Source organism: Anomaloglossus baeobatrachus, chromosome 7 (assembly GCF_048569485.1).
Source record: "Anomaloglossus baeobatrachus isolate aAnoBae1 chromosome 7, aAnoBae1.hap1, whole genome shotgun sequence".
NCBI classification, from domain to species: Eukaryota; Metazoa; Chordata; class Amphibia; order Anura; family Aromobatidae; genus Anomaloglossus; species Anomaloglossus baeobatrachus.
The window spans coordinates 201,920,588-201,933,979 of record NC_134359.1 but is presented as its reverse complement, the minus strand read 5'-3'; the positions used below and the strand labels follow the sequence as shown (position 1 = coordinate 201,933,979).

General features: G+C 43.2%; 1 protein-coding gene across 2 annotated transcripts in view; it reads left to right on the top strand.

The window, feature by feature from the left end:
- The window catches only part of RHBDF1 (rhomboid 5 homolog 1), a 213,735-nt gene that overhangs the window by 175,566 nt on the left and 24,777 nt on the right, over window positions 1-13,392 (top strand). For both annotated transcript variants that reach the window (XM_075319074.1, XM_075319073.1), the window contains 3 exons: window positions 3,483-3,644; window positions 9,142-9,245; window positions 11,185-11,248. In XM_075319074.1, coding sequence (XP_075175189.1) covers window positions 3,483-3,644; window positions 9,142-9,245; window positions 11,185-11,248 — 330 coding nt within the window. The remainder of the gene's footprint in view (window positions 1-3,482; window positions 3,645-9,141; window positions 9,246-11,184; window positions 11,249-13,392) is intronic.

Here is a 13,392-nt window from a genome sequence, read left to right as displayed (position 1 = left end):
TGCAAACAGGTGGCTTATGCTCATCTGTAGTGTCATTGCTGAAGCTTTGCTGAACTCCTGCCTGAGTCATCTGTGGATAATTTGTTCATGCTTTTCCCCCTGTGTGTCCTCCTTGTGTCTTCCTTTAGCGTTTAGTGGGGTTGACAAATAGCTCATCCCACCCATTCATTAATTAGGGTCCAGCGCTAGGGAAACCTAGGGTCAGGTGTCCAGCTCGGCGCATAGGTACTGAACCTATATAGGGTGGTGATGGACCCAGGGACCAGCAGTAGGTTTGGTCAGGGGTCACTATCTCCCCCTTCCCTAGATGCCGGGGTCCCCTTCTCTTACCTTTCACCACTCGCTTAGTACTTCCCCGTATTTAGCGTGACAGCAAGTGCTCTACATAGGGGCTTCTTCTTAGTTCCTGCTACATGCTAGCAAAAAGAGAATTCTACATCTTTCAATACAAGTGTGACTGTGCCTTCAGACACTTTATGAGGATATTTAACTAACAGCATTAAATCGGATTACTTTGTCCTGTGTTCAGCTGCAGCTTATCTCATCTGTTATTTTCCTATGACTCACTTGAAAGCTATTCTTCACATTCTTAAATTCTTTAAAAGTTTTGCATATACTAATCTGTCATGCTTGAATGCTTGCTTTATAGTCCCAGTTAGGTTTAACCATTTCATGACCTGATCTACCTTCAAACATTTCTCTCTTTAAAATCTAACAATGTAAACAAAACTGTACATAGCTGTGGAAGCTTGTCAGCATCATTAATGTTTATATTTCATTAGAATCGGCACTTTCAGATTAGTTAATACAATTATCAGCCTTATATCTACATCCAAAAAATGCCACAAAGTATAAAAACTTTAAAAAAAAGTGGTAAAAGTTTATTTTTTAAACAAAATGCAAAGTGATTGAAAAAAAAATGTAAATCTAAATCAAATAAATATTTGCTGTGACCAAATTGGAGTAGCATCTTGGTACACTTTCATACTATTTTTGAAGTAACATGTAGGGAGGTTGTTCAAAACGTCTTGGAGAGCTAACCACAGATCATCTGTAGATGTAGGCTTGTGCAAATCCTTATCCAGGCCTACACAGACTCGATGGTGGTCAGATCAAGGCTTTGTAGGGGTCAAATAACCACTTCCAGGACTCCTTAGTCTTCTTTATACTGGAGACAGTGCTTAATGATGCTGGCTGTATGCTTGCGGACATTGTTCTGCTGCAGAGTAAGAATAAATTTGGAGCCAATCAGATGCCTCCCTGATGTTATTGCATGGTTGATAAGTAAAGAAGAAGAGGAAGTCCTGGAAGAGATGATATAGCCCCCACAGAACCCTGATTTTCAATATTATTTATGTAGGGCTCATAAAGAGGGCTCAAAGTATTTAGGAGGCCATGTGAGGGTTCATAATTAGTGTTGAGTGCACCCGGATCTGAAAAATTCGGATCCGCACGGTTCGAGGTTCCGATCCGAGTCCGACCAGTACCCGGAATCCGGGGTGCACGATCCGGATCCATTTTTTTTTTTTTATTTTTTTTTTCTCTCTCTCTCTCATTCTCGTTCTCGTTCTGGATCCCGTTCCCCATTGATTTATATGGCCGCGGATTCCGGATTGGATCCAGACTTCGGCTTCAACCCGATCCAGATCCGCCGGACCCGGATTATGACCGCTCAGCTCAACTCTAATCATAATGTATATAGGAGGCTATGTAAGGGCCCATGCTGTATTTAGGAGGCTATGTGCTGGCTCATGCTGTATTTAGGAGGCTATGTGCTGGCTCATGCTGTATTTAGGAGGCTATGTAGGGGCTCATGCTGTATTTAAAAAGCTCTGTGGGGGCTCATACTGTATTTAGGAGGCTGTGTGGAGGCTCATGCTGTATTTAGAAGGTTATGTCTAACTCATGCTGTATTTAGGAGGTTATGTAGGGGCTCATGCTGTATTTAAAAAGCTCTGTGGGGGCTCATACTGTATTTAGGAGGTTGTGTGGGGGTTCATGCTGTATTTAAAAAGCTCTGTGGGGGCTCATACTGTATTTAGGAGGCTGTGTGGAGGCTCATGCTGTATTTAGAAGGTTATGTGCTAACTCATGCTGTATTTAGGAGGTTATGTAGGGGCTCATGCTGTATTTAAAAAGCTCTGTGGGGGCTCATACTGTATTTAGGAGGCTGTGTGGAGGCTCATGCTGTATTTAGAAGGTTATGTGCTAACTCATGCTGTATTTAGGAGGTTATGTAGGGGCTCATGCTGTATTTAAAAAGCTCTGTGGGGGCTCATACTGTATTTAGGAGGTTGTGTGGGGGTTCATGCTGTATTTAAAAAGCTCTGTTGGGGCTCATACTGTATTTAAGAGGCTGTGTGGGGGCTTATACTGTATATAGAGAGGCTATGTGTAGGCTCACACTGTATATAGAGGGGCTATGGGGGAGCTCATGCTATATTGAGGGGCTATATGGGGGGATAATACTTTATATATGGGGCTATGTAGGGGTCTCATACTGTATATAGGAGTCTGTGTGTGAGTTTATACGGTATATAGGTGGACTAAGTGGGTGCTTAGTCTGTATATATGGGGTTATGTGAACTGTACTGTATGTAGGGAGCTGTGTGGAGGCTCATACCGCATGTAGGGAGGTGTGGGGGTTCATACTATATATAGAGGGCTGTGTGTGCTCATACAGTATATAGGGGGATGTCAGCATATTTAATTCTGCTAAATATTAAGTGATATAAATAATATCACTATAAAATAATAATAATTAGAATTAATATGTTAATATTAATTTTGAGCAGAATTAATTTCAGCCTACTGATTTGGCGCTCCTTCGCAGTCTCTGATGTGGCCCTTGGGGAAAATTAATTGCCCACCCCTGCTTTGGTCACAACATCATCAAAGGCGGATGAATGAAGACCTCTAGTTATTCTGCTGTCTAATTGTTGTGAAGTTTACATTGCATTGTTTCCAGCTACTTTTCCTTTAAGATTATACTTGTCATGAGTTCTTGATGATAGTGGTACTGTCTGAGATGGAGCAAATATTGGGTCATCGTAACTTATCTGGAAAACAATTTTGCTCGGAAATAAGCATTAGATGTGTAATTTCCTGCTATTGTGAAGATAACTAGTAAGAGGCCGTCTTGTCTTCTTAATCTTATGCTTGGAGCTCCATATCTACATGGCAAAGAACGGAGTTTTTTACACAAGTTTGTTCTTTTGAGTCTGAGATTTAATTTGACTTCTTTAACATTACTGCTTATTCTGTTTGCATTTGGCAAATCATGTAGTAGAATATGTTGTGCCGCTAGCTTCTAGGATTCCTTGTGCCATGTTGTTGACAGCCATAAAAGATGTAATATATCAGCAGTCAGGGTTCTCCAGGGCAGATGGTCTTCCTTACAAGATGTTCTGTGAAGAAATTAAATGTATCAAATATATTATATGAATATTCTTACATTGTTTGTGAATTTTCATGTCTTCCAGGAAGATTTAATACATCTTGGAGCAAAATTTTCACCATGCATGAGACAAGATCAGCAAGTATACAATCTGATTCAGATGAAAAGAGAGAAAGAGCGGCACTCTGCATGTTGTGTGAGAAACGACAAATCTGGATGTATTCAGACCTCGGAAGAGGAGTGCTCGGTATGACATTATATTTAAGAATATCACTGTCAGGATATTAATTCATAATGCACAAATGAGAAACTACATAGGTACTTGGGCACTTGATTTACTGCTAATATTAATAATAATCATTTTAATATTTAGTTGTTTTCCAGAATTTTGGCCCTAAGTAATAGGCATAACGACTGTTATGGGGCCAGAGCAGCCAAAAATGTCCTTTTCCACTAAAGTTTAAATGGAGTCTGTCACCAGGTTTTTGCTATTTAATCTATTAGCAGCATGATGTAGTGGTAAGGAACCTGATTCCAGTTATGTATCACTTACTATTCTACAGTCATGGCCAAAAGTTTTGAGAATGACACCAAAATTATTTTTTCACATGATCTGTTGCCCTCTGGTTTTTAATTGTGTTTGTCTGATGTTTACATCACATACAGAAATATAATTGCAATCATATTATGAGTACCAAAAGGTTATATTGACAGTTAGAATGAGTTAATGCAGCAAGTCAATATTTGCAGTGTTGACCCTTCTTCTTCAGGACCTCTGCAATTCTCCCTGGCATGCTCTCAATCAACTTCTGGATCAAATCAAATCCTGACTGATAGCGGTCCATTCTTGCATAAGCAATGCTTGCATTTTGCCAGAATTTGTTGGTTTTTGTTTGTCCACCCATCTCTTGATGATTGCCCACAAGTTCTCAATGGGATTAAGATCTGGGGAGTTTCCAGGCCATGGACCCAAAATCTCTATGTTTTGTTCCATGAGCCATTTAGTGATCACCTTTGCTTTATGGCAAGGTGCTCCATCATGCTGGAAAAGGCATTGTTGGGCGCCAAACTGCTCTTGGACAGTTGGGAGAAGTTGCTCTTGGAGGACATTCTGGTACCATTCTTTATTCATGGCTATGTTTTTAGGCAAAACTATGAGTGAGCCGATTCCCTTGGCTGAGAAGCAACCCCACATATGAATGGTTTCAGGATGCTTAACAGTTGGCATGAGACAAGACTGGTGGTAGCGCTCACCTCTTCTTCTCCTAATAAGCTGTTTTCCAGATGTCCCAAACAATCGAAAAGGGGATTCAGCTGAGAAAATGACTTTACCCCAGTCCTCAGCAGTCCACTCTCTGTACCTTTTGCAGAATATCAGTCGGTCCCTGATGTTTTTCTTCAGCTTCAGCTTCAGCTTCTTTGCTGCCCTCCTTGAAACCAGGCCTTGCTCAAGCAGTCTCCGCCTCACAGTGCGTGCAGAAGCTCTCACACCAGCCTGCTGCCATTGCTGAGCTAGCTCGGCACTGCTGGTAGTCCGATCCCGCAGCTGAAACAGTTTTAAGATATGGTCCTGGCATTTGCTGGTCCTTCTTGGGCGCCCTGGAGCCTTTTTGGCAACAATGGAAGCTCTCTCCTTGAACTTCTTGATGATGCGATAGATTGTTGACTGAGGTGCAATCTTTGTAGCTGCAATACTCTTCCCTGTTAGGCCATTTTTGTGCAGAGCAATGATGGCTGCACGTGTTTCTTTAGAGATAACCATGGTTGACTGAAGAGAAACAATGATACCAAGCACCAGCCTTCTTTTAAAGTGTCCAGTGGTGTCATTCTTACTTAATCATGACTGATTGATCGCCAGCCCTGTCCTCATCAACACCCACACCTGTGTTAATGGAACAATCACTAAAACAATGTTAGCTGCTCCTTTTAAGGCAGGAATGCAATGCTGTTGAAATGTGTATTGGGGGTAAAGTTCATTTTCTTAGCCAATATTGACTTTGCAAGTAATTGCTGTTAAGCTGATCACTCTTTATGACATACTGGAGTATATGCAAATTGCCATTAGAAAAACTTAAGCAGTAGACTTTGTAAAAATTAATATTTGTAGCATTCTCAAAACTTTTGGCCATGACTGTACTTGCTGCAGTTTTAATAAACTCAGTGTTTTATCAGCAGGAAATTATCACTAAAGGACTAGTTGCTTTATTCTATTTAGTCCTCCTGCTCAGTGTATAACAACCCCCATCACTGATTAGCAGCTTTCTGTCAATTTACATTGTATATAGCTTCCCGTCAGTGGTGTGGGAGGGGTTATACAGAACTCATCTTTCAGAGAACTGGTAGATTTTCGGCAGAGTAAACAGACATTTTATTAAATGACAGCAATGCAGACCATAAAATGACACATAGCTGCAGGCAAGATCTCTGGCCGTACATCATGTTGCTTTCAGGTTATATTTCGTCCCTTTAACTCCTTCACCACCTTTCGATTTTCTGTTTTTTTGTTTTAGTTTTTTCCTCCCTTTCTTTCAAGAACCATAACTTAACTTCTTTTAATTTTTCCGTCAATATAGCCATATGAGAGCTTGTTTTCGTGGGAAGACTTGTACTTTTTAATGACACCATTCATTCTGCCGCATAATGTACTGGAAAATGTGAAAAAAAATTCCAAGTGCGGTGAAATTGCGAAAACAAAACTGCAATTAAACAATATTTTTTTTTTAGTTTTTTCTTTACCATGTTCTCTATATGGTACCTGGCATTATGATTCCCCAGATTAGTACAAGTCCTTAGATACCAAACATGTTTATTTTTTTTTCTTATTTAAGTGAGGAAAAAAATTTCAGAAATTTGTCAAAAAAAGAATGGCTCTTTTGGTGCCATTTTCCGAGCCTTCTCATTTTTTGTTATCTGGGGCTATGTGATGGTTTATTTTTGTATCCTAAGCTGATATTTTTAATTATACCATTTTGGTGTAGATGAAATGTTTTGATCGTCTCTTAGCCGGGCTTTACACGTTGCGACATCGCTAGCAATTGCTAGCGATGTCGAGTGCGATAGCACCCGCCCCCGTCGCACATGCGATATGTGGTGATTGCTGCCGTAGTGAACATTATCGCTACGGCAGCTTCACACGCACATACCTGCTCAGCGACGTCGCTGTGACTGCCGAACAATCCCTCCTTCAAGGGGGAGGTGCGTTCGGCGTCACGGCGACGTCACTAATCGGCCGGCCAATAGAACCGGAGGGGCGGAGATGAGCGGGACATAACATCCCACCCACCTTCTCCCTTCCGCATTGCCGTCGAGACGCAGGTAAGGAGATGTTTGTCGCTCCTGCAGGTTTACACACAGCGATATGTGGAGCTGCAGGAACGACAAACAACATCATACCTGCGGTCGAACCGACATTATTGAAATGAACGGCGTTACACAGATCAGCGAGATTGTACGCTTATGTGCTCGCACCTAGGATTTACACGTTGCGATATCGCTACCGGTGCCGGATGTGCGTCACTAACGACGTGACCCCGACAATATATCGGTAGCGATGTCGCAACGTGTAAAGCTCGCCTTATTGTGTTTTGGTGCAACGTTGCGGAGACCAAAACAATGTGATTCTAGCATTTAGATTTTCTTTTCCATTACAATCTTTACCAATTTCTTTCACCCAAGTGTGGAAGTAAAACAAACAAATGTGAAACACAGAATGTACAGTGATGAAGCCTGTCCTAGTTTCTCTTCAAAAGGAAAAGGGGTACCATTCTAATTCCTAAGCTTCAAAACCATAATGTCCTGCAAGTGTGACAAGCTGCAGAATGTACCCTCCTCAACATTGAAAAGTAGATAAAAAGAACTGAATAAAGCAATTGAGTCAACGATATTTGACTTCATCAGTTTTAAATCAGAAAAATGATCCAATATTACAATCTTGTACATGTAAAAAGAATGTCAACCTATAGGATTAGCAGATAATTTAATGGTTATATTAGAAGCTTGTGTTTTAAATTAGTGGGATGACAAGTGTGAGTGGGCAACCTCTTTTTTTTTTTTTAAAAGAACAGGGATCTATCAAACTCTATTCTTCTCAACGCACGTTTATGGCAGGTGTATCATGGCACCAACAAAGGAGATTTCTAAAGAATGTGAAAGATGAGTAGTTGATGCTCATCAGACTGGAAAAGGTTACAGAACCATATCAAAAGAGTTTGTACTCCACCAATCTGCAGTCAGACAGATTTTGTACAAATTATGGAAATGAAGGACCATTTTTACCAGCCCTGTGAGTGGTGAACCACAAAGATCACTCCAAGAGTAAGGCTAGTTTCACACATCCGGCTTTTCACCGGTTTGGCAGATTCGGAGCACGCCAGTACAGTGTATACAGCATAGTGGCAGCGCAACAAGCTCCAGTCACATGCTGTCATGTGACCGGAGCATGTGACTCTGAAGTTACAGCGCTGCCATTGTACTGTATACACTCTACTGGCGTAAGCCGAATCCGCCAAACCGGTGAAAAGCCGGATGTGTGAAACTAGCCTAAGAGATACAGTATAATAGAGAGCAAGGTCATGAAGTAACCCAGCTTGACCAGTAAGCCACTAAAAGTCTCTATTTCATTAGCTAAGGTTACTGTTCATGCGTCCTGCAACAAGAGGACACTGAAGAATAAAGAAGACAATGCTCTCAATAAAGAACATTAACACCCATCTGCAGTTCGCTAAAAATCACCCAAAGCAGACAAGTCATTCTACAAGAGTGGTTAAAGAAGAATAAAGTTAAAGTTTTGGGATATCCAAATCATAGGCCTTGCCTTAATCCTATAGAAATGTGGTTGAAGGACCTGAAACAAGCTGTTAATGGCAGAAAACCCACCAATATAACTGACCTGAAGCTGTTTTATAGAGAGGAATGGATTAAAATTCCTTTTAGCCTATGTGAAGGAGTAATCAACAATAAACGGAAACATTTAGATACAGTTATTGCTGCACTAGGGTATCACACCAGATACTGAAAAGCTAAGGGTCACATACTTTTGCCCCTCACAGACAAATGACATTCGATAATTTCCCTCATTTAAAAAATGCCAAAGTCTAATATTTTTTACTTATTTTTTTTATTTGATTCTCCTAATCTTAGTCTGATGTTACTTTAGGTCAAATGTCTGCATTGTTTAGGCCTCACTACAACTTTGGTTAAAGGAAATTTGTCAGCAGGTTTTTTGCTATATAATTTGGTAGCCCCATAACATAATGCAAGAAAGCCTGATTCCAGGGATGTATCATTTACTGGACTGATGTGTGTAGTTTTGATTATTCACTGTTGTCCGATGGGGACATAGCAGAGCTAAGCTTTCTGTGCTGTGTATAGCCCACCCTCACGCCTGACTGGCAGCTTCCTGTGAACACTGTACATTGTCAGCAAGCTGCTAATCAGTGAGGAGGCAGGATTACAGATTAACCTGGCTGCCTGTCACATGAGCTGTAGTCCGTTAGTGTTAATCTCTTGATTAGAAATTGCTGACTACATTTAAACTACAACACACAGCCTAATTAGTGGCACATCCCTGGAATCAGGCTCTCGTGCCCTATATTATTCTGCTCTGAGATTAAATGGCAAAAAACCTGCTGACAGATTCCCTTTAAAAGGAGTCCTATAGTAATTTGTATGCTCGTGAATTGGAGAATTTTTTCCAGCTCCATCAATTTCCATACTTTGCTGATTGTGTTCTTCATGTTTTTCAGTCCACTCTTGCTGTGTGGGTAAAGTGGCCATATCATTCAAGCACGCCTCTACTAGCAAACAAGAGTGAAAGACATTATGGCTCAGTTTGTCGTCAGGACCCCAGGTATCGGAATTCGGCAATGTAACTTATATAAGTTTTCACAGGGGCGCTCTTTCATGCACACGTCTTATCTTACACACCTATATTTTTAACCTAGCATTATTTTCCATTGGACAAACATAATAAAAAAATAAATGAGAATATATATTTTTTTAATAAAAAACAAAGGGTTTATTTTTCCAAAAGCGGAAATTTATCACTAATTCATGTGACGCCCTGGGCAAGCCAGGGGTCACAGGTCACAACACCACACGCACCCCACATTCCCTGCAGGTACACACTAGGTCAAAACACAAATCCTTGTTGCCTTCCTCCAGGGGCTGGTGTCCACACCAGGGGGTGGGCCAGGTGGTTGGCTCCGCCCACCGAGGAGTTCACAGCCCTGGAGGCGGGAGAACCAGGCAGAAGAGAGTTGAGCTAGGGAAGTGAAGGAGTAAAGATAGAGTTTGGAGGAGGAAGTGGAAAGAGTGGAAGTTGAAGTCTAGCTGAGGGCTAGAGAGGAGTCAAGAGAAGTGGAAGTTCAAAGTGAGAGGAAGTGGTAGAGGAGCTAAAGGAAAAGCAACAGAGAAAGTGACAGAAAGAAGCCTGAAGTTAGTCCGGGTGTGTGCCCCGGACTGAGACAGCAAGGTTGGCAGACGGCGGTGACCGTCTGCAGGCGCGACTGATTGGAGGTTGCCGAAAGGACCGTGGACGGGTGGTGACCCGGCGGTACCGGAGCGGTATACGAAGATTAGTCAGCACCAGGGCAGGGGACTTTCGGATCCCGGCAAGGCTAGGAGTCGCCGAATTTGCCAAATCGGTCAGTGAAGGGGACGACTGTCTCCCAACAACCAAGTCCCGTTTGAAGGCAACAGTTCAACCGTTAAGGGGAGACACCGCCACCGCCAAGGCACCAGTTTCCCAGGGCCAGCGCCTGCGGGCAAGAGTGGAGCTCCTCCGGCTCATATCCAAGCTGGGGAGCGGGTTACCGGTGGGAACTCATCGCTACCAAACAACAACACATAGGTGCAGGAAAGAGACCGTCACCGTCAACTGCAGGGGATATCAGCAGCGCAACCGTCCGAGGGACCCGTCCAACCAGCCGTTTGTTTACCGAGAACTGTGTCGTGTTTACTGGCTAAGTGAGTACCTCCGTGCCGTGCGGCACAGCGCTGCCCCTGCGCCCCTGCACCTCCACAGGCCCCATACCCGCCTGTCCACCATCCAACCCCATCACTGGGCCCCGGGATCACCAACCCCTACCCACGGAGGGGCAAGACAACAACTGGCTGCTCCATACCATCACTCCCGGGATCCCCAGCCAGAGCAGCAGTGGTGTACACCTAATCACCACAACCGTGGGTGTCGTCACGGACAATAGACTATCCCCACACCCAAACCCCCTTTCACTCACGGGCGAGGAGCGCCGCTCGAGTCCCCGGGATCCGGCCCATCGCTCGAGCCACCGAGCAGCGGCAGGCCGCAGCAGCCGCGGCAGCCGGACCCGAGCAGCAGAGGGAGAGCGCGGCGTCCCCTCCTCCGCCCGCGACAATTCACAGGACAGAAGATTATAGTCTGATCTCTAGGAACCCCGACACTGAGACCCCAAAGCCATCATTAGAACAAGCGTCCTGAGCCGCCTTTTCTATTTACTGCAGTAGTGCAATGAGGGGGAATGGGGAGTCCAGAGTAATGATGGGGTCTCCGCAGTAAACCCCTACTGATCAGATATTTATCGCCTATCTACAAATGTCAATTGTTCTTTAATGGGCAGACATATCCAACTATACAGCATAAAGATGCCTATCTTTGAATACACATAGCTATGCATTTTTCCAGTAAAAAAAGTTGCATACCGCATTTGTATTAGAAACATTGCCTAATTTAGGGTTGAATTGATGTGAGATATACCGTGTATTACCTTCATTTTAAAATTACACATATATGTAAAATTGTATCGTAGGTTTTGTGCTGAACCAGCTTCTGTTCCTCCTCATGAATGGCCGGATGACATCACAAAGTGGCCGGTAGGTATCTGTCCATGTCTGACAATCAGTTTGTACAGTACATGTACATCAGTCGTGGTTTTAGTGAGTATACTTGAAGAGGGCATCTTTGTGGCAAGCATACTACAATGCTGGTCTCATGGGCACGGCTAGTGTGCCTGTGCAATCTTCAGCAGTGTGGTGGCAGTATTAGACAGTGGCAACCTTGCTCTATTTTTGAGGGGACAACACTATAATTTTTGAGTTTCTTACTGTTTATGTAGTTGGAGAATATTTTTGGAGTATTTTTACTTTCTCTGACAATGTCTCAGTCTTTGCTGCCTTGATTTGCTTTTTACAGAATTTATTTTCTATAAGTATTTAATGTCTTCTGACTGCCCTCTTGCTTTAATTCTCTAAACACTTTGTTTTTGTCATTTATTGTGCCCCTTACAGCTCTATTTAGCAATAGTGTCTTTTTTTATTTCTAGCTTGTTTATTTCCATAGACTATATATTGTGCACATGTGATATTCATGATGCTTATAAAAGTGTCCCATTTTCTTTGTATACTTTTTTTTCCGAGGACATTGTTCCAGGTTATGGCACTAAGGCAACATACAACCGTTCCGTTTTTGCAGTCCACAAAAAACGGTCCTGTTTTTCCACGGATGCATCCGTGTTACAACCACACGTATACGGTCTGTGTGCCATCAGAGCGACTTACTTTTTTTTGCGGACCGCAAAAAATATGGAAGAAGCATTACATACAGTCCATGGTATCTGGAAAGATGCTTTCCCCATATAAAGTCTATGGTGAACAGAATCCGGCGCAAAGGGGGTAGGAGCAAGCGCTACATACTCACTGATCACCGGGGTGTCTCACACTGCTCCTGCAGCAGCCCTTTCTTCCCAAGCCGGTCGCTCATTAAGTTCATACATTTTCACTGCTTCCCTCGCTCACCGACGTCTGTGATTGGTTGCAGTCAGATGTGCCCCCATGTTGAGTGACAGCTGTCTGACTGCAACCAATTACAGCCGCCGGTGAGCGGGTCTATCTCATATAGTAAAATAAATAAATAAATAATAATAATAATAAAAAAAAAAACGACGTGTGGTCCCTCCCAATTTTGATACCCAGCCTCACAGCTGGGGGCTGATATTCTGAGGCTGGGGGGACCCATGTTATAGGGTGCCCCCCCAGCCTAAAACTATCAGCCAGCAGCCGCCCGGAACTGCCGTATCTTTACCCGGCTCTTCCCGACTGCCCTGGTGCGGTGGCAATCGGCTTAATAAGGAGTTAAACGCAGCCCATAGTTGCCACTGGCAGGCATCTATGAGACACCCCCTCATCACTAATCTGTAAGTGAAAGTAAATAAACACCTAAAAAATACTTTTTTTGAAATAAAGGACAAAAAAGCCACCCTCTTTCACTACTTTATTAACCCAGCAAACACCACTCCAGGTCCAACGTAATCCACACGAGGTGTCCAGGACTGTAACATCTGAATCTTACAGTGAGAGCCATAGAACATGACCGCCTGCTGTGATATTCAGGCTGCAAGTGAAGTGAGTCGCGCGGTTAGCGGAGATATCACTTAGGTGATTTCCGGTCACCGGTGGAGGACTCCAGCTGTGACCGCACATCACCTGAGCGACGTCACCGCTAGTCACAGCCCGCGATACTTGATGTGAGAATGTGGCGGACCATGGATTTCAGTGAGGAACGCTGACATCATGAGTTCAGCGGAGCTCATCACCGCAGGTAATGAATTTGGCTAACCTCATGATGTCGTCGGCGCTCGTCATAGATATATAAATGAGAAAGACATATATAATTTCCCACTCCCCTGCATTTTGAAAATTGTGCACCCTTTAGTGCCTTTCATGTGGCACTAAAGGGTGTTTAGCCTTGTACTTAACCAAAAAATAAATAAATAGTTAAAAAAAACTATGCCTGGTCCTCTCTATTTTTTGTGGCCAGCTAGGTTAAAGCAAACAGCTGCAGCCTGCAGACCACAGCTGGCAGCTTCACCTTGGCTGGTAATCCAAAACAGAGGGCACCCCACGCTGTTATTTTAAATTAGATAAATAATTTTAAAACAAAAAACGTGGGGTCCTCCCCAAATTGGATTACCAGCTGACAGCTGTGGTCTGGTATTCTGAGACTAGGGAGGTGCACGGTT